Source organism: Medicago truncatula, chromosome 7, assembly GCF_003473485.1.
Source record: "Medicago truncatula cultivar Jemalong A17 chromosome 7, MtrunA17r5.0-ANR, whole genome shotgun sequence".
NCBI classification, from domain to species: domain Eukaryota; kingdom Viridiplantae; phylum Streptophyta; class Magnoliopsida; order Fabales; family Fabaceae; genus Medicago; species Medicago truncatula.
Genome location: NC_053048.1, coordinates 27,779,643 through 27,799,373, shown reverse-complemented (window position 1 = coordinate 27,799,373; position 19,731 = coordinate 27,779,643). Strand labels below are relative to the sequence as shown.

Sequence of the window (19,731 nt, the reverse complement as noted above, 5' to 3'; positions counted from 1 at the left end):
GATTTTTGTTTTTTGAGTTATTGACACTTGAAAAATCCAGAATTAATGCGTCCTTTGTCGAAAAATTTAATTTTTGGTGAAAAGTCATATTTTAACGTTATAAACATGTATGCAAAAAATTATTAAAAAATTCAATATCTTGGTCACTTTTTAGAACTTTATGTCTATCGAGAAAAACATGAGAACATAAATAGGAAAAAATCTAAAATTAAAGGACTAGAATCCGTGATTTTTATTTACGTGGCCATTTTCCAAATATCGCATATATTACAGGGTATATTTGAACAATTAATTCTAAAATAAAACAAATAACTCAACTTATGAAACTTTCATAAATCAAAACAAAAAGAAATTGGGGTCATGTAGGGATTGATTACGTAGGTTTTATTCACATTTGGCATGTTTAGATTGATTTATTTTGGTTTATTTTTTTTAGAAAAAGAAATTGCTATAAGAAAAAAAAATCGTATATTAATTTGAAGTGCCCACTTGATACGTTAATGTAATAGCCTCGTTTTATATAAGTAATAAATTATTATTAAGGGTAAAAGTGGATTTTAATTAAAATAATAAGGGTAAAACAAAAATTAAAAAGTGAGATGCTATAAGCTCAAACGCTTCAAAAAATAGTTTATAAACTCGTGAAATAAGCTATAAGTTTGTGGTAAAAAAACTATTAAACAGAATTTTTTTTAGTTAAATGAACTTATAAGCTATCCGCTATAAGTTATAAGCTCGTTTGATAGCCTTACCAAACAGACCCTTAGTGAAGAAATAAGCTGACATGCGGCAAAAAGCATATCAATGGCTATTTAATTTAAAAAATATCACATTCAGTTCTCCTTTTCACCACCGTCCCTTCCAAAACCGTTGTCGATCGCCGCCGTTGGGCATTCAGTGGCGGAACTGGGGTGGTAAGGGGGAGCCACCGCCACCCCATCTCTATAAAAAAAAAATTTATACACTGGAAATTACTATAATGCCCTTAACTAATATGAATATTACCAATTCAATTTCATTTCCTTTTCCCCTTTCTCTTTCATCTGATGCGCGGCGTTCCTCTTTTTTCTTCTCCCAGCCAAAGCAAAACCACCGAACAACATCCACCACCACACCACTGCCGGCGAGCCGCGACCACTCTTTTTTCTTCTGTATTGATTCTTTAGTTTAGAGAGCTATCTCCATCCATCTCTCTCCACAAACCCTAATTGTTGTAACTTGTAAGGTAATGTGAAATTGAATGTAATTTCCTTCAATTCTGATTCTGATTTGATGATTACATGTTCTTTAGTAATGTGAAATTGAATTTTTTTAGTTTTCGATTGCTACTGATTACTACAGAAGACATGAATGTTCTGCTTATTATTATGGTTTAGAACATGAACTCTGATTGCTACTGAACTGTTACTTGTGTTTAAATAATTGTATTGAGTGTGAGAGACGAATTCCAATTGAAAGCCTCGGTTTTAAATAATTGTCTTAAACAATAGTAGAATATGAAAGCCTGATAACTAGTCAAATTGTTTTAGAGTTACTATATGTAATTAAGAAAAGTTAACTTACTTCCTTTGCCAATTTTAATCATGTATGGCAATGACTTTGAGAGGAGGACGTAATCAATAATCCTAAATAGTAAAGGTGGAAAAGATGGAAAATGTAAGCTTATTTGATTCAAAAAAATGTAAGCATATCTTCAACTTCTAGCATGCCTAGATGAGCTAATCTTCCTCTATTTTTGATAGTGTTTGGTTTTTCTGTATATGACTAGCATGTTCTAGCAACTTGTCATGAAAAGTAGCAACATTCATGGCATTTTCCATCAGAAAGATCTATCAAACCTGGCTCAACTTTTGAATTCAGCTATCATCGTCTTCTGTTTATGAAAATCAAGTGAAATTGGTTCATTTTGAAATCATTTATGTTATTTCAATGAAATTGAAACCGGCTATTGTTATGAAATTTGAATGTTATTAGAATTGATGTAACATTGAAACCATGTATTGTTAGTTGATTTTGAAACTGTTTCAACAGGAAAAGTTAAGATGAAAAGTCGGGATGCGTAAAGCATCACTTTGAATATGATGATCGGTTTTTAGTATTATTTTGTTGAAATTTTTTATGAACGACACCGAAATGGGTTGTATTGTATATTATATGATTTATATATTTTAGTTTATTTTTAAAGCTGCCACCCCAAAATTTTAGGTCTGGCTCCGCCACTGAGTCTTTGGTCGCTTCAGTTTTGGGTCCTTGATCCTCGTATCTAGAGTAGGTCCAGATGATTTTTCTGTCAAATTGGGTGTATTTGGTCTTGGAGCTTGCTAGGTGTCAGTTTGTGTTTGACTGCGTTTTGCTATCTGTGTAGGATGTAATTTTATCAACAATTGATGCTTCGAGTCTTGGTTTCTTGTCTTTGAAGTTAGCTCTAGTTAGTGAGTGTTGTATCATTGATTCAATTTAGTTTGCAAGTCTTTGGAGCTTTGCTGGTGGTTTTGTCCTGTGCTCATACTAAAATGTCAATGTTAATGATTCAACTTTGGTGTCGTAGTCCTTAGTTTGGTACTGATATTGTCTTTCTTAGTTATCTGGAGCTTGTTGCTGATTCGGTGAAGTGATGTTAAATAGTTTGCACCACCTAATCCAGGATTCTAGATACATCACTAGTTTGAGTTTTGCTCCTTTCACTTGGTTATCTTACGTTTTAAGATTTTGAAATATTCGTGGGCTACTTTTAAGTGCTTATTATTTGCAGTTTGAAATCGAAGCTTGTAGGTAATGAGAATATTATCTGCAAAGGATATGTTTGACGTCAGTTGCAAAAATTTGTGTGAGACACCTATTATGGTACCTCACCCCAGACTACACCACTTTTACTTTGAAAATAAAAGTATGTACTTACTTATACAAGAATGAATCCTCTCCATTTTTTATTATGTATGTTTGCTTCATTACTATTACTATAGTTTAGAAATATAAACACAATATTGTGATTTATGATATTATTAGGTGCAGGCAAAGTATCCTTTATACACAAATCACCCGAAAACTTTAGTAATAGGTAGGAGAAATTGAGAGGGGAAATGAAGAGGATCCATGTAATATCCCAAACATAGAAGACTAATTGTGGTCCAATTAAGAGTAGTAGATGTTTAGAAATAAAATAAAATGGGAGATATAAAAGGGCAATTTAGTAATTGAGCCTATAGAGAGGGGTATTTTTCCTCGTACATATTTATATGATTAAAAGAAGAAGAAAAATCAGATTGTGAACTTTTCTCTCCCCTCCTGTTCATGTTCTCTCTCAGCCAAACACTCAAATATCACCACCATAGCTTATTCACCAATATTCTTCCAAGAAACTAACACATGCATTTGATAAATTGTAAAGCTTAACCCATTAGACAATTAAATAAGCTTAGTGACAGTGATTGGAGAGTAAATCAACCAAGGAGAAAGGATATTTTTAGGTTAGGGTTCTTTGAAGATTTGGGGAAAAAGGTAGAGCTTTGGAGAAGATCTAGGATTTGGGAGGAAATAGAGTAAAGAAGGAACATTGGAAGCTTGAAGAACCAACTTTCATCCTTAGAATCAAGGTGGGTTCCCTTCCCTCATACATTAAATTAAGGGTTTGAATCATTAGTATTTGGGGTTTTAAGTCATGAATGAAGATAATCATGAATCATGCATACCAAGTAATTAATGTGGTGTATGTTGATTTCCTTGATGAAATATGACGATTTTAATGTTTAAGCATCTTTTGATTTAGTTCTTTTTGAAATATCTTATAACTATATATGTTACTGATAGTGTGATATAAGATCTTTTAGGGATAAGAGAGAAGATTTGTTTGTGGCTTGGTTCTAATTTAGAAGGACACGAGCAAGATAAATGATTTACCATATAATGCTAAAGTTTAACTTTTCATGAAATTAGTGATAAACATGATTACTTAAGGTGCTGCTGATGTCTTTACTTTTAGATACCTTATGGTTCCAAACTCAAATCAACGAACTGGTAACAATGTTTTGAAGTTGTAAATGAAATTTCTACACAGTTTGGTCATGTCAGCCCATGATCTTGCTTCGTAGTCTTTTTCATGTAAATTGAACAATGATAAATTTGATGTTGTGTTCATTATAAAATTAGCCATGTAGTTTAAGAGAAGTATACAGTGTGAACCTTATACAGGTTATTGACACTAGATATGATTGGTATTAATTACTAGTAGTAGTAGAAGATAGTTATTAAGATTACTAGTTGCAATTTGTGCAACTAGGTAGTGTTTAGTTAATGTGGGGCAGATTAGTAAGCTAAGGATCTTTCCTCCGAGCACAGAGGAAACCCTTAGGTGTCAGATCCAATGTATGTAGATAAGTGGGGCGCCACTTACAAAGGCTAGTTTATAGCAGACTACATTGGAAGAATCGATCACTTAAGATTACCCACGTCTGAGTGATTGGTTAGACGCAGTTGTGCTCAGTATAGTCTAGTTGTATTGAAGTATATGAGATAAGCATCTGATGCTAGTATACATTATTTGTTGCTAACTGATAATGTACATTATATTATTATTAAAGTATTGTACTCATTAAGTTTTATCTAGCAATTGAATTCAACTTTGCATTCCATGTTTATCCCGATTTGGAACTCACTGAGATCGTAGTATCTCATCCCACTCAGTTGAATCTTTTTCAGGTATAAACCATTTTGGAGTCAATCGGAGCCGGATCACAAGAGTCTAGGTTTAGGATCCTCAGTTGGAATTTTAACCTTACTCACAATTTTGTAAAAGGAAATTCTATTTGAGTCATATATTAATTTTAAGACTTATGTTTACAATTATTTTCTTCCACGAAAGACTTTTATTTAAAATTTCCAGTTTTAAATCCTTGGTTGTTACAATCCATTTCCCACAATCACACATGCCTACACTGACATTGGTCGGAAGTAGAACGGACCAGTAGTATTTTGAGATTTACATCATTACTCTTGTCTCCCTTTTATGATATTACTTGACAATTATATGATTCTTAAATATATGGCAGGGCTAGAAGTTAATGGGAGTGATCAAAGATGGCACAATCTCTGGGGTTCTACCGGAGCCTCAGGGATTTCTGGTGCACTATCCTGGTTATCCATCTACAACCTCTCGTGCCGTTGACACGCTAGGTGGAAGTCAAGGCATCCTTAAGGTACTTTGCAAGTTTTGTTAAAAATTATTTTGATTCAATTTTTTTTCTCCATGCTAATTACATTTACAATTATGGCCTTGCTCATAATCCGTAGGCTCGCAGTTCACAAGCAAACAAATTAGAGCTTCGATTCCGCCCGGAAGACCCTTACTGTCATCCTGCATTTGGGGAGCGTCGTCCCACCAATGCTTTGCTTCTGAAAATATCCAAGAGAAAACTGCCTGATGATGATGGTGCCACAACTTCTAACAGCATGTGTGGAATGGAGCATGGGATGCAAGCAGATAATGTTGAAAGTGAGCATGGAGCTGCTGATAAAGTAGATGAAGAGGCAAATCTTTGTGCTGATATTGTTGGTCGTGTTCCCGAGGCTTATTTTTTTGAAGGTTAGAATTTAGAAACTTGAAATGGAATTGATTTTTGTGATTTGATGTAGATCGATAATCTTTGTCCAACGTCTGGACTGAATTGTATGTTTTCTTTTCTGCAAATCATGAAGGAATGGCAGACTACCAATATGTTGTTCCTGTCCATGCGGATGTTGCCAAAAGGAAGAAGAGAAATTGGTCAGAACCAGAAGAAACACATTTAGGTGATTATTTTTTTTCAACGTTTGAAGTGTGTTTAATGGAAATGTTAATAAGTTAGTGATTTGTGTCTGTATTCTCTTGTAGCTAAGGGCGGTCGCATTGATGTGGATCATGAAGATATTATGATCATAGTGCCTCCAATTTTTGCTCCAAAAGATATGCCAGAAGATTTACTGTACGTTTATCTAACTGTCGTTTTGCCCTAAAAAGTAAAGTAAAGTCTTACTGTACTTTTAATAGCGTTAACTCACTTATTATGAAAAAACATGGATTATCCTATACAGTACACAATTGTATAGGACCCATTCAAATATTTAAATGATGGAAGGGTCGTCTTGTATACAATTATCGTGCCATCTACCAAAACTTTATGCTACCCGTTAGAGAGGCTTGAGGAATTTAGATGGTTATGCTAGATTCATAATTAGCGTATTGTGATCTTCATTCCCTGTCTCTCTACTGATGGGTATTTGGTGGCGATGATGTTCTTAGTCGTACTATACCATGTAAAGTTATGTTGTATTATTTTACTTAGCTATCATTTCATCTTGCTTTAACTTCATTTTTCAGCGATTTATTCTTTTTCTTATTTCAGCTTACGACCACCTACCGTATCAAGTTCAAAAAAGAAAGAAGAGGAAATTGTACATCCCCATTTTGAGGTAAATTTAGTTCAAATTAATATTTTAATAGGGTGTATTGTAGGCAAAATATTCAATCCTTTGGGTAGTATTCGTCAAATATACTAGTGGGATAAGGTGTGGCTGTTGTTGTGGCATTGGTCATGCGATATTCATAGCAAGAAAACTTACATGTTGCAATATTTTTTGCAGATCGACATGGAGCCAGTTCTTGCCCTTGATTTTTTTCAAATTAAAGATATCCTGCACTCAATTAGTAGAATAATCCTATGAAATGCAACAAAAGTTGTTAATTCTCAAGATATAAATTACGCTTGAGTACATGACAATTTTACTTTAGCCTTCTAGAAAAAAAAAAACCATGGCTTCTTGTGATAGATTAGTATATAAATGTAGTAACCTGTAAATTAATATAATATAGCAAATGAGTTCCATGGCTGCTTTAGTTTGAACGCTAATAAAGAAGAGATCTATTTTTCTCATCACAAGGTGTCCTGTTGTGAAATGTTCTATTTACTATTTTCTGAACGGGAAAGATATGGAAATAAGCATAAAGTTCACTTGAAATCTTTGTAATTCATTGTGAAACAATGGTTCATTGATACATTAAAATCATTACTTGTCATGTTCAGCTGATTTTTTGACAAAAGATGTTGGAGTGCTACATTGCTAATCTTTTTTTTCATTTTCATTTCTATAAACTGTCATAAGTTTTATGTGTTGGTGTATTTCACTTTAGAAAGGAAAATATCTCGAAACATATCGCACTTTTGTGGTTTTCGTTTGACTTAGCTGTCTTACAAATTCCTAAAAAAGTGAATTGGGAGGAATACATACCACAAGGCTCAGAGCAGTGGGAATCACAAATGGCCGTATCTAGAATGTTTGATGAGAAGCCTATATGGTCTAAAAACTCACTTACTGAACGCCTGCTCGATAAGGGCTTAAGCTTTTCACATGGCATGTTCAGAAGGTGATTTATGCAAATTCTGCTGATTAGCTTTCAAATTTTCAATAATTTAATTGCCTAGCCTTGATAATAAGGTGACTTTTCAATCCCTCTTGCAGGCTTCTATCTAGAATTGCTTACTACTTTTCAAGTGGACCATTTCAAAGGTTCTGGATAAAGAAAGGATACGATCCACGCAAAGATCCTGGTTCTCGCATGTAAGACTTATTCCTTATTTCTAAACAACTCTTGGATTTCAACTCAATCATACATTTGCATTCAAAGTGTTCAGGTCAGATAATAAACAAATTACATTTTTAATTAGATGATGATATGCATGACCAGCCCATGGATTTGGGCTGGGCTATGAGCCTATGACAGTAGGCCAAAGGAGTTGAGGTTTTATCTAAGGAGAAAGAAAAATGATATTCCAGAGAGTGCCACATCACTCAATATAAAAAGGGAAATGCTAATGAGCGGATTTCCGTAAGGACATATTAAGTTTTTATGAAATTGTGTGTATTCGATGCATTGGAAATCAAAATACTAAACTTTTTTCAAAAAATATTTTCGTCATTTGGATTCCTTATAAATACCCTTAGGGCACTCGTTAGCAAAACCCAAAAAAAGTGCCACATCAGCAAGTTAGTTACTAGGTTGGATATTTTTTTATTCTGGAAGGAGATTTATCAGGAATATTTTCTATTAGTAGGATTGGGACCGTTCCCTTGGTGAGGAAGCTGTTGCTGTGTGATTTCCTATTTTCCATTCTATAATCCAGTACTAGGAGTCTTCTTCTATACATTATATGCGTAGTATCAGTGTTTTGTATTTTTGTGTTGCTATTATGTTTTGATTTGTATGAGATCACTGGTGTTCTGAGTTAAAATGTTATTCCTGTGCACCTTTCAATACATAGGTAACAAAATAAAAATAATAGAGCTAGATCATTGATGGGTTCTCAAATGATATTAGAATCACACACATGCTTCTCATGCTTATTGTTAACATGGTATATCTTCTCGTAGTTGATAGGTATTGTGTGTAGTATTAGGAAGTTGTGTCTGTAATTAGTGTTATACTCCCTCTGTCTCACAATTATTGTCTTTTTAACATTTTTTCTTTTTCTCAAAATAATTGTCACTTTACAATACCAATGCAGCATTTATTATTTTTTTTCCACTATTATACCCTTATTTATTGAATTTCATCCAACTTAACTACTCCACTAACTACAATTAATAAGGGTGTTTTAGTAAATACAACTATTTTTACCATTGAAATCAACACAATTAATTTCCTTAATAATCGTGCACAAACCTTAAACGACTAATATTGTGAGCGGAGGGAGTTATTTCTATACTCATGTACCATCGAATACTAATCCTACTTGGCCACGACCCAGATATCTCTCATCATATTGTCTTTAATCTATCAGACTTGTTTCAATTTTTGGTTTTGCAGTTATCAAAGAATTGATTATCGAGTACCAGTCCCATTACGAAGTTTTTGTGATACTTACTCAGCCGATAAGTAAGTCATTTTGTTCGATCTATCTCGTGCTTTACAGTGCAAAGTAGTGAACTGTATTTTGGAAGTAACTCTATACACGTTTATATGCGAACGAAAGGAAATAGAGAATAGAAATGTGGTCACACACAAGTGAAGAGAAAAATATAATGGAATCCATTACAATCTCAGTTAAATTTCTTTGCAAACTTCCAAGTTAATCTAAACATAATAACTAGTTATCGTTATTTTGATTACTATCGTACATTTTGTGTTGTGTTCTCAGTTTTTAGCGCTATTGTTTCATGCAGATTGAAACATAAATGGGGGGATATATGTGCCTTTCGTGCTTTCCCTTACAAGTTCCAGACATCTTTACAGTTCGTTGAGCTTATTGATGATTATATTCAATCTGAAATAAATAAGCCTCCAATGCAGGACACTTGCACAGTAAGGTTTTCATATGAAGTAATATCTCTCGTTTTTGTTGGCGCAGTTGACATTGTCACAATTAAAGAGACATACATGCTTTACTCGTTTTGGCTTCTTATTTTTCTTGTCCCCTGGCATGAAGGTAGAGCCTTATATGGTTACGTATGAGGTGATGTAAAAGTGGTCATTTTCCTTTTTGTATGAACAATCAACAGCCAGTGAAGTTGCTGATTTATTTTATCAATTCTGGAATCTGTCGTATTGGGTTGCATTAATTTATGGCACAACAAATAAAGAATGACAAAATTTGCTTGATTTTATATTTCATGCATGAAGTTACTGCAAGAAACTCCGCTAATTATCTAAGTTGCATCTTAAATTCTATTTTTGCAGTTTGAATCTGGGTGGTTCTCACTCAACAAGATCAACTGTCTTAGACAACGTCTCATGGTGAGGTACCTATCAATATTTCCTAAACCTGGTGCAGAGAGTTTACTCAGGGTTGCTGCTTCCAAGTTTGAAAAATTAAAGAGAGAGTGCAATAGGGAAGCCGTTAAGCTTTGTGTAGAGGAACGCCAGCAAGCTAATACAGGTTAGGTTTACTATTTAGCATCTTTCATGATTCTTCATAATGATATTGCTTTAGGATATAATAGAGCGAATAAATTATTGCCATGTATGTCCAATGAGATGTATATTAGAAGAATTGATAATCTTTCAGCTTCAATCCTCTCCTGTTAAATGTTGAATTCAAACCTTTGGTTAGTCTAATGCACTTCTCTATTTCAAGAGATCTCGACATAATACTTAATTAAGGTATTCCGTGATCTAACATGGTAAGGGAGAATCTCAGTTCCTGAGCGAAAACTTTTAGTGTTTGCTTCAGTGGTTATTTGTTGCAGAATTTGGTTGTGTTATAACTTTCCTAATTAATGGTTAACCATTATAACTACGAACCAAGTTGGAAGGATTTTTTTACAAAAGCAAAATTTATTTTATTTTCTTAATAAAAATTACTATATATTGGTATGGTAAATGAAGTTTTTGTTGAACAATGAATGATAATACAATTTTTATCTGGAACAAAGGCTTGGAAGAAAGTGAAGAGCCTGAAAATGTTGAAGATGATGATGGGGAGGCAGCTGAGGCTAATAATAGCGACGAGGAGTCAGAAGAAGAACTTGATCTGGTAATTCTTATCTATGTTTTTTTAGATTTTTTGTTTTTTTTTTCCATTAGTTTGTGTTAGCAATTATGGTTTTTCAATCGGATAGTTTCTAATTTATGTTGTTGCTCGTGTAGACAGGAGATACTGAAATGCCACTGCCGTCTCCTTCTCGTATCCTTTTCTATTTGAACCTAGTTTAATATTGTTTTATGTTTGGACCCTTATTATTATAATGTCCGAGTTTTGTTTATGTAGATGTGACTAAAAGATTCAGAATCCTGTAATTGAAGCTACCTTGCTGCTTCACATTTCAAAATTTTCATGCTGAAATTAACGTCTCTCATTGTTAGGCTACCGGACAAGGCATTCAACCTGCTTGTCTTGTAAGTTATGTCTCCCTGGAGTGTATGTCCTTGAATCAAAACTCATCTTTAGTGTTTCCACCTTTTCCTTAAGCAGTTCAATCTTTACCACAAGTTGGTAGTATGATACTGGTCTTTGCAGCATTCATGAAAAGTTGAAATTATTATTGTAGATTAGGAAGTTCTTTCTTTTGACCTTTTAGGTGTGACTCACATGGTTAGACAGGTAGTGGTGGTAGTGACTTTTATTTTGACCATGAACTAACTCTGAACTCTGGATAAATTAAGAAGCTCCTTCAACAAGAGTTATTAATATTTTTGGATTTGGCTTTCGATTAGATGCGGTTAGAATATATTGCAGTCACTGCAGCTAGTACTTCTCGACTGTTTCAGAATATGAACTATCTGATTAATTCAACAGTTGAGATTTCTGACTGCAGTGTCCAGTGTATTTTGACGGCATGCAAATCTGATCCAAAAGAAAATTGAAAACCTACTTTAATCACATTCACTTTAACAATCACAATGAGGTCTATAATATTCTTGTATCTTCATGACATTTTAATTGCTAAGTTTATTGTTAGTGTTCTCAAATATGATGGAAAAGCCTGCTGGCACTTTGAATTCCTTCATAATTTTCAGATCCTAATATTTCAATGACCCACTTACAAGAGCTTTTTGGTAGCTTTCCATCTGATGAAATTGATGGCGACAAAGCGCAAGAAAATGGTAGTGAAGAAGAATACCATATATACGAGGAAGATAGTGACAACTACTCTGAAGAATGATTACTGATTTTCAGAATTATCAGACATAGATTCCTTCTAGAGTTGTAACTGGAGATTTTGCTGTTTAGTTTTAGAGGACCTATTAACATCTTTTTTGAGGCCAGCATTAGCGTTTGTTGAAGTTATTATTATACCGATATGTACATAAAGTTAATCCTAAACAAGTTTATTTTTAAATATTTTTGTTAGAGAATTACTTAATCGTGTCTCTATTGTTTAATAGAATTTTATTTTGTTGTGCAATGGAATGACCCTTGTAGTCTAATTAGAGATGTCTCTAGAAAGTTTATTTTTTTTTTTTTAATGAGAAATGATATTTGAAGATCCATTTTGTGACAACTTTCTCTCATACTCACATTATTTTTTACTGTATCTTTCTATTGCTTTGGTTTTTGTACAAATACTTACTTTTATTTGTAAATTTTGATTCTCTCATACACTCCTTTTTTTTATTTTGAAAAAGTTTAGAGGGTTGAATTAGATTGAGGTGTTTCCATGAAAGTTAAGACTTTAGAGTTTAGAGAATTATAGTTCCAAATAATGTGTTAAAATATACATCTGTTTAACTATGGGGAACAACCAATCTTTATCAAATTTTCCAAAAAGTTGTAGATTTTATTAAATATCAAATTTAGATACCAATATATTCTCCAACAATATCTTAATTTAAAATGATTTGTTATAATTACAAAATATTAATAAAGTTAGTCCCTTTGTTTGAATTTGTTATCAAATATATATCTAAAACATTATCTATTTAGTTTTAGATGCATCCACGGCATCACAACTTAATATCATTCAGTTTTTAAAAAATAAAAAATTAATATCATTCAAGTTCTTGTAAATACCAGAATGATATAATAAACTTACAATACCCATTGATATTTTTTATATAAGGGACAAATTAGTGTCAGATTCATAATTTTTTTTTTATAAGTTTAGTGTTTGATTCATTAGGACAGAGACTAATTTGTCTCTAATATAAAAAAGTCTTTATTTTAAATATATGTTTAATATTATGGTGAGTAGTCTGAAATTATGACGATTCGCTGTGATTTTGCAGAAGTTATTGTATTTCTTAAAATTGAGAGCAAAAGCTGAATATGTTTCTCAAATCTTTAAAAAAAATGTTTCACAAATTTTGAAAATTGCTCTTCTTACTTTCATAATTACTCATTCCATTAACTTATTATGAGTTAACTCACGCTGAAAAATGTCGAGCGGGAGTTAACTCACGCCAAAACTTTTAAGGTCGGTTGAACCAACTTAAAAAGTGATTGAACAAACTCATGCAGAAAAATACTGAGCAGGAGTTAACTCATGCTGAGTTAAGAGAATAAGTAATTTTGAAAAGGAGAAGAGCAATTTCCGAAAATTTTGTGTTAGATTGATGGAGTTGTTGAGAAGCCCAACAAAAGAGCCCAAATCCAAATAAATAACCGACCCATCAACCAATAAAACCCTAAAACCCTCTTTTCTTCCTTTCTTCTTTCTCCTTTCCGCTTCCGCCTCTACCACACCTATTCCAGGTTCGTTTCTTTCTGAGCTTTGTTCCATCACTGATAGTTTTTAGCTTATTTTTAATTGATTTGTTCGAGTTTTTAGCTTTTGGGGGGTAAACTAATCCATGCCCAATTAGATCAATTTCTGAAAGTGTAGTGGTATGATTTATTTTTTTAGATTATTGTTGGAAATTTCAGTTGTATGATGATTTCTTTGTTTTTAGATTCATCCTAGCTTTGTAAAAAAATTACAATTTTTTAGCTTATTTTTTCACTGTGTTTCTATGCTGATGACGAGTTTTATGTTATTTTGGTATAAGTTTAGTTTATTATATACAGGTTTATTATTCTACACAGGCAGACTAGAAATTATTTAAGCCGTTGTGAAAGGTTGCATACATCATTTACTGATTGAGCTGCAGCATTGATTTTTGTCGAAAAAAGCAGCGAACTAATGACGTTCTTATTATTTTTGATTGACAACATACATTTGTTGTCTGTGTTTGTAATATTATGAACTGGTGTCGAACGTATTTACTACAGAAATCCATCATCATTTTGACTGGATAAAACTTGAATGAATCCTCTGCACAAATTAGAAGGAATGATACCAATTATTTGTGTGGACAGTTGATGAGGCCGAACGGCAAAGTTTATGTTGCCGTCTTGCTACTTGTTAGCTAAATAAAACAAGCTTGCTGCCGAGTGTATTTAAGCAAAGTTGGGTGGATATATCCTTCTTATCGCGGTTTTGCTTTGCGTTTGGTTCAACATAAAAATTAATTAGCATAAATTATTTGTGAATAAACAGACTGTGTTAAATCTCTTAATTCCCCAATTTTTGTTAATTTTCGATTTTGTAGTATTAACAATTTTATGTTGTGTTTGTTTGGGTACTAAATGTTGGATCCTATGATGGCATGAAATCTTTGAGACCTGAATCTTTAATTTGATGTCAGCTATAAGCATACTCACTGAGGATCCATTTAATTATTTTTATTTACTTATTTTGAAAAATACTGTGTGTTTTATATGAATGATGAATAAGCACTGGGCTCTGAGCATATAATTTGATGCACATTGCTAGCCTAGAAAGCTATATCTGACACTTTTCCTGTTGAGAGATATGTTCTTAACCCATTATTTATAAGATAATGTTCCCAAAGACTGAATATTTTGTTGAATATAAGTAAGTAATTTGATTCTTACTTTCATTCTACTGATTAATCAAGGGATGACATTGCCTGTGTTTTGTAAAAAATAGTTGCAATTTTTTCGGTATTTTTTGTTTAGATGAGCCATCGCCCAAACCAAACCAACATGTATATCATCGGGTTAGTTTGGTTCTGGTTTAGCCATAAAATTTGTTTAAAACCAAACAGTTTGATTGGTTTGGATTTATTTTTCCGAAAATCCAAACTAAACCGACCATCTACCGTACCTTTCGGATTTCTAAGTATATTTTGCTCTCTGTTGTATGATATTAGCTCTTCATGGTATTATTCTATTAACTAGTAAATTTACCTACTATCTTTTTTGTTGCAATGTAATTTCTTACTGGATTTGCCTGAATAAGATATTGTGTTGGTGAATGCAGTGAATACTTGAAAAGATGGCTGAAGAGGAACAACCAAAGGATCTTAACTATATTCCAGAGGTTATATTGAAGAAGAGGAAACACAGTGAAGCATGGGCCCTGAGTAAAAAGGCGCAACTCCAGAAAAAAAGTTTCCAGCTCAGGAAGTCCAAGGACTTCATAAAAAAGCCTGAGGATTTCATTTTTGAATATCGCAACAGGGTAGCTTTTCTTATCTTTAAACCCCTCCTTTTATTTTGTTATATTCATTTTATGAATTTTTCAACATTTTACTTGCTTGTGTTGTGATGTTTGTGATATCACTAAAATAAATACATTTTATTTATGACTTCTATCACTTGTGTAGGAGATTGACCTTATTAGAATGAAACGAAGGGTAAAGTGGAGACGGGGAGATAAATCGAAGCCAAGCAACAAGCCCATAATAGTCATTCGTATTCAGGGGTTTGTTTCTCTCCTTGATTGTTTTGATTTTTTTGTCTCTGAACAATCATAACATATTTCTTTTGCTCTATCTGTTTTTAGGAAACAAGACATGCATGCTACAACCAGAAAGCACTTATTCAGTTTGGGATTGAGAAGAATATTCAGTGCTGTCTTTGTGAAGCCAACTGATGGAGTGATGGCCAAGCTGGCGAGAGTTGAACCATATGTCACCTATGGGTAAGCGATATATTGATTTTCATGATTTTATAGCAGTTGGTTTCTTGCGTATGAGATGATTATGAGTTTATGTTATGATGTGTAATTTGAAGGGTAGATTTGTTGAACTTTCATATAGTTTTAGGTAGTGTTATCAAGTAGAGAGTGTCTGTAGCTGCACTATTGTGCTATAGCGTAGAGGAATATGAACAAATCACTGTTGTTTTGCGATACACTATTTAGTACAGATAATTGCACTATAACCATGTAGATAGCGGAATTTGAACAAACCGATATATTCCTCCATCGACAAACACTATTTTTAGGTTAAAAGGAAGATGAATGTGTTGTATAAATATCAAAGATGATTCTCTTATGGTCCCCTGTAACTTCATAAATTGTTTGTTGAATGTTTGAAGTCTAATATCTATAAATACTTTTTGGTTTATAATTTTCACGGAAGATTGGGTTATTTGGAGATCAAGGATATTATTATTATTATAGCAGATGCTTGCAACTATGTTAGGGAAGGAAAATGCTAAACCTTATGTGTACTAACAGTATAGTGTTCCTATGCATGTCACACATGATGCATCAGCAACCATGTAAAGTAGTTCACATATGGTCAATCACACCACTTCATTAGAAAAACTGGTTTTGCTATTTCCTTGTATCTTTACTTTCCTGTGTATATGCGTTATCCCCAAATTTCAGTTTGCTGAGGGTTATTCCTAATTTTGTGAAAATCTGTTTCTTTTGAAGATATGCAAATCTTAAAACCATAAAGGAGCTGATTTACAAGAAGGGACATGCAAAAATAGATAAGCGAAAAGTTCCTTTGACAGACAATAACCTTATTGAGCAGGTAATACCTACTTTAGATTCCTAGTTTTCCTTTGACCCACTCACTGAATTGTTTTTGTAACTGTTCCACTTTTTTGCCTTGTAGGAATTGGGAAAGTTTGGTGTTGTATGCATAGAAGACATTGTGCATCAAATTGACAATGTTGGTCCACACTTCAAGGAAGTTGTCCGATTTATGTGGCCCTTTGAACTGAACAAGCCAGCAGATGGATTAAAAGGATTGAAAAACCGATACAAGGATGGTGGAGATTCAGGGGACCGTGAGGATCTCATCAATGAGCTCATCAATAAAATGAATTGATGTAGGTCACAGCCACAATATACTATCAATACAATCATTGTGTTGATGGTTTGTGGTGTCCTCACATGAATTTTGATGTTTTGTCACAAAAATATACTGCCATTTTCTGCTAAAGCTGAGTTGAAATATGTAATATCTTTGTGCCTTCATTTATTGCTTTTAGCTGTTTTTGTTTTCCTTTTTATTTGGGTTAGTATGTAGGGGGTTGACAATGAGAGGAAGGAGGAAAGGATTGGTCAAATGTATTTGATGTACTTGAAACCATGCTGTAGTTGCTTCCTTTTCAATATCTAAAACCATGTTTAGGTCCTGAAATGAAGTTTGCTTTTTAAATTAAACATAACTGTTCAAAAAGAAAAAAAATGGAACATAATTGAGTAACTGATATTATATGAAGTAATATTGAGATAATTGTTGCTAAACAATTTTAATCTGATTGTGATGATCAAACAGTTGGCAAAAGTTAATAAATGATTTGATTTTGTCAATTATTTATTAATGCTTCGTTTAAAGAGTTTATTAATACTTAATCTTTGTAACTCTAATTGCAAAAGTCTTGCAATGTTTCTGTAAATAAATAAACAATTGAGCAAGTGTTTGGGAGTGTGGAATAGGTGGTTCATGTTTGGTTAGAGGCTTCTGTCTCAACCAGCATTTTTCTCCTTTATTTCTAGTTTGAACCTAGGATCTTCAACCATGTTTACCTGGTTCTCAATACATAGTACTAGACTTTCCACCCGTGCTGCCGCACGGGTCATATACATTGTAGATATAATAGACAAAAATAAATCTCAATGCATATCAAAGAGAATGAAATATGTAGTCTCAAATATATGCAGATGTTGGAATTCGAACCTCAGACACCACGCTTATTCACCAAAAAAATATTAATTTTTATCAATCGTGTGTTACTTCATTCTTTTGTTAAAATTATATGTCAATATTATATTATTGGTATGTTACTTCATATTTTTCTTTTTTTTTTTTTGAAAAAATGTTACTTCATTCTTTTGTAAAAATTATATGTTAATGTTATATTATGTACCTAAAAATAGTTCATTCTTAACCTCAACATGTAAAATGTTTTATTTAAATAATTTTCCTTTTATCGAATATTTGGCCTTTACCGTAAATGATACCCTTTAACTGTTAGTTGAAATGTTTCTTCCACCTGTTTATATAGATTGCAAAATTCAGGTGCATTTTGTGTTAAATATTTAACAAAGAGAGTTCAGTTCTAATTTGGATGAAAAGTGTAATATTAACAAAAAAAAATGTTGCTATAATCTTTCAAAACCCTTTTATTCCAATAGGGCGATTTGTTTTGTTGAAGAAATAGGGCGATTTGTTTTGAAGAAATAGGGGAAATAAAGCGATGCCGATTTGCTTTGTTCATGAAAATAGGAGATTAGGTGTGAGCATTAGCGTTGTTCATGAAAATAGAAGATTAGGTGTGAGCATTAGGGTTAAAACGGTAAAATTATGCAACATGGTTTAGGTTAAAATTAGGGCTCATGAAAATATGAGATTAGGTGTGAGCATTAGGGTTGTTCATGAAAATATAAGATTAGGTGTGAGCATTAGGGTTAAAACGGTAAAATTATGCAACAGAGTTTAGGTTAAAATTAGGGCTCATGAAAATATGAGATTAGGTGTGAGCATTAGGGCTGTTCATGAAAATATAAGATTAGGTGTGAGCATTAGGGTTAAAACGGTAAAATTATGCAATAGGATTTAGGTTAAAATTAGGGCTTACGGGTTACCATTAATATATAAGAAGATTAGGTGAGAGCAATAGGATTGTTCATGAAAATAGGAGATTAGGTGTGAACATTAGGGTTAAAACAGTAAAATTATGCAATAGGGTTTAGGTTAAAATTAGGGCTTACTTGTTAACTTTAATATATAAGAAGATTAGGAGAGAGCATTAGGATTGTTCATGAAAATAGGAGATTAGGTGTGAACATTAGGGTTAAAACAGTAAAATTATGCAATAGGGTTTAGGTTAAAATTAGGGCTTACATGTTAACTTTAATATATAAGAAGATTGTTCATGAAAATAGGAGATTAGGTGTGAACATTAGGGTTAAAACAGTAAAATTATGCAATAGGATTTAGGTTAAAATTAGGGCTTACTTGTTAACTTTAATATATAATAAGAAGATTAGGAGAGAGCATTAGGATTGTTCATGAAAATAGGAGATTAGGTGTTCACACATTAGGGTTAAAACAGTAAAATTATGCAATAGGGTTTAGGTTAAAATTAGGGCTTACTTGTTAACTTTAATATATAAGAAGATGAGTTGGGTTTGCGGTTCCCAATCAATCTTACGAATTATGTTAATATGACTCCAATTTAGCTATTGGTTCCAAAATGCAACTTGTTTGGTATCGTGCACAAATAGCTAAATTACCATTGATTTAATATTAAACAATTCAATGGTCAAGATTGTATACTTGGTACTTGAATAGTAGGTATTTCCGAATATTCTTCAAAATTGCAGAAATATCCTTTCACATTAATGTAATTAAAATTATAAATTGCAGAAATATCCTTTCACATTAATGTAATTAAATTTGTAAATTGCAGAAATATACTTTCACATTAATATAATTAAATTTGTAAGCTAATAAAAAATGAATATTTTCTTTTTAAATAAGTAAAGAAATGTATTTTATATTACATATAATTGTTTTAAAACAGAATAATTTATGGACAATTTTTTTAAAACGAAGTCATTATTTATTCCCCTTCATCATTCATCTCTTCAAACAATTTTTTGAGGTTTTATAAGCTTTTAACAATTTATATCAACGATGAACGACGAGCGAAGAACGATGACCGATGAACGAATATTAACAAAGAATGATGAAGATGGTGACCGATGAAATGTGCGGCGGATGCAGGTCTGCCATCTTCGTCGTTTTGAGATGGACGAAGACGAAGATGAAGATCGGGTCATTTGATTGGGTTTTCCGAACCGTTTTGACGGCAATAAGATTGGGCTTTTTAGTTATGGACCGGGCTGAGAAGAAAATTCTAGGTTTGAATCTTGGGATTGGTCGAGGGCTGAGAAGAAAATTCTAGGTTTGAATTTGAAAATGTCTTCTTCGGCACCGTCTTCTTCTAGCAGGTAACTTCAATGTTTGAGTTATTATTTTTTTAATCATCTGGTTATTTATTAGATGTTGTT

At 32.7% G+C, this 19,731-nt stretch overlaps 2 protein-coding genes and 2 non-coding genes across 7 annotated transcripts; all 4 read left to right on the top strand.

Moving 5' to 3' along the window:
• The first annotated feature begins 842 nt into the window (after positions 1–842).
• LOC11409861 (general transcription factor 3C polypeptide 5) lies at positions 843–11,874 on the top strand. 4 transcript variants are annotated; one of them, XM_003622941.4, is made up of 16 exons: positions 843–1,225; positions 4,696–4,742; positions 5,046–5,192; positions 5,287–5,578; positions 5,692–5,784; positions 5,867–5,957; positions 6,378–6,444; positions 6,616–6,661; positions 7,225–7,396; positions 7,492–7,590; positions 8,837–8,905; positions 9,193–9,331; positions 9,707–9,905; positions 10,402–10,502; positions 10,616–10,652; positions 11,486–11,874. In XM_003622941.4, exons 3-16 carry the CDS (start codon positions 5,058–5,060, stop codon positions 11,629–11,631), a joined length of 1,686 nt encoding a protein of 561 aa, XP_003622989.2. In that variant the 5' UTR covers positions 843–1,225; positions 4,696–4,742; positions 5,046–5,057; the 3' UTR covers positions 11,632–11,874. The 4 variants fall into 4 exon arrangements, with proteins under 4 accessions (XP_003622989.2, XP_024626010.1, XP_024626014.1 ...); XM_024770242.2 differs by lacking the exon at positions 4,696–4,742; XM_024770246.2 differs by lacking the exons at positions 843–1,225; positions 4,696–4,742 and adding an exon at positions 1,243–1,681.
• A 1,138-nt stretch (positions 11,875–13,012) lies between these two features.
• Positions 13,013–16,875, top strand: LOC11410884 (60S ribosomal protein L7-1). Its single transcript, XM_003622942.3, has 6 exons — positions 13,013–13,160; positions 14,731–14,931; positions 15,077–15,174; positions 15,256–15,393; positions 16,135–16,237; positions 16,322–16,875. Exons 2-6 carry the CDS (start codon positions 14,746–14,748, stop codon positions 16,535–16,537), a joined length of 741 nt encoding a protein of 246 aa, XP_003622990.1. The 5' UTR covers positions 13,013–13,160; positions 14,731–14,745; the 3' UTR covers positions 16,538–16,875.
• LOC112416842 (small nucleolar RNA R66) lies at positions 14,042–14,115 on the top strand. Its single transcript, XR_003007353.1, has one exon. It is a non-coding gene; the product is annotated as a small nucleolar RNA R66 (small nucleolar RNA).
• Positions 14,166–14,242, top strand: LOC112416881 (small nucleolar RNA snoR118). The gene has a single exon (XR_003007394.1). It is a non-coding gene; the product is annotated as a small nucleolar RNA snoR118 (small nucleolar RNA).
• Positions 16,876–19,731: the final 2,856 nt, after the last annotated feature.

Bases quoted from the DNA above. Each gene is read 5' to 3' on its own strand.
- LOC11409861 (XM_024770242.2), top strand. From the start codon at position 5,058: ATGGGAGTGATCAAAGATGGCACAATCTCTGGGGTTCTACCGGAGCCT. The intron at 5,958-6,377 runs GTACGTTTATCT...TTCTTATTTCAG, and splicing joins GATATGCCAGAAGATTTACT to CTTACGACCACCTACCGTAT. The intron at 9,906-10,401 runs GTTAGGTTTACT...TCTGGAACAAAG, and splicing joins ACGCCAGCAAGCTAATACAG to GCTTGGAAGAAAGTGAAGAG.
- LOC11410884 (XM_003622942.3), top strand. From the start codon at position 14,746: ATGGCTGAAGAGGAACAACCAAAGGATCTTAACTATATTCCAGAGGTT. The intron at 14,932-15,076 runs GTAGCTTTTCTT...TCACTTGTGTAG, and splicing joins TTTTTGAATATCGCAACAGG to GAGATTGACCTTATTAGAAT. The intron at 15,394-16,134 runs GTAAGCGATATA...TTTCTTTTGAAG, and splicing joins GAACCATATGTCACCTATGG to ATATGCAAATCTTAAAACCA.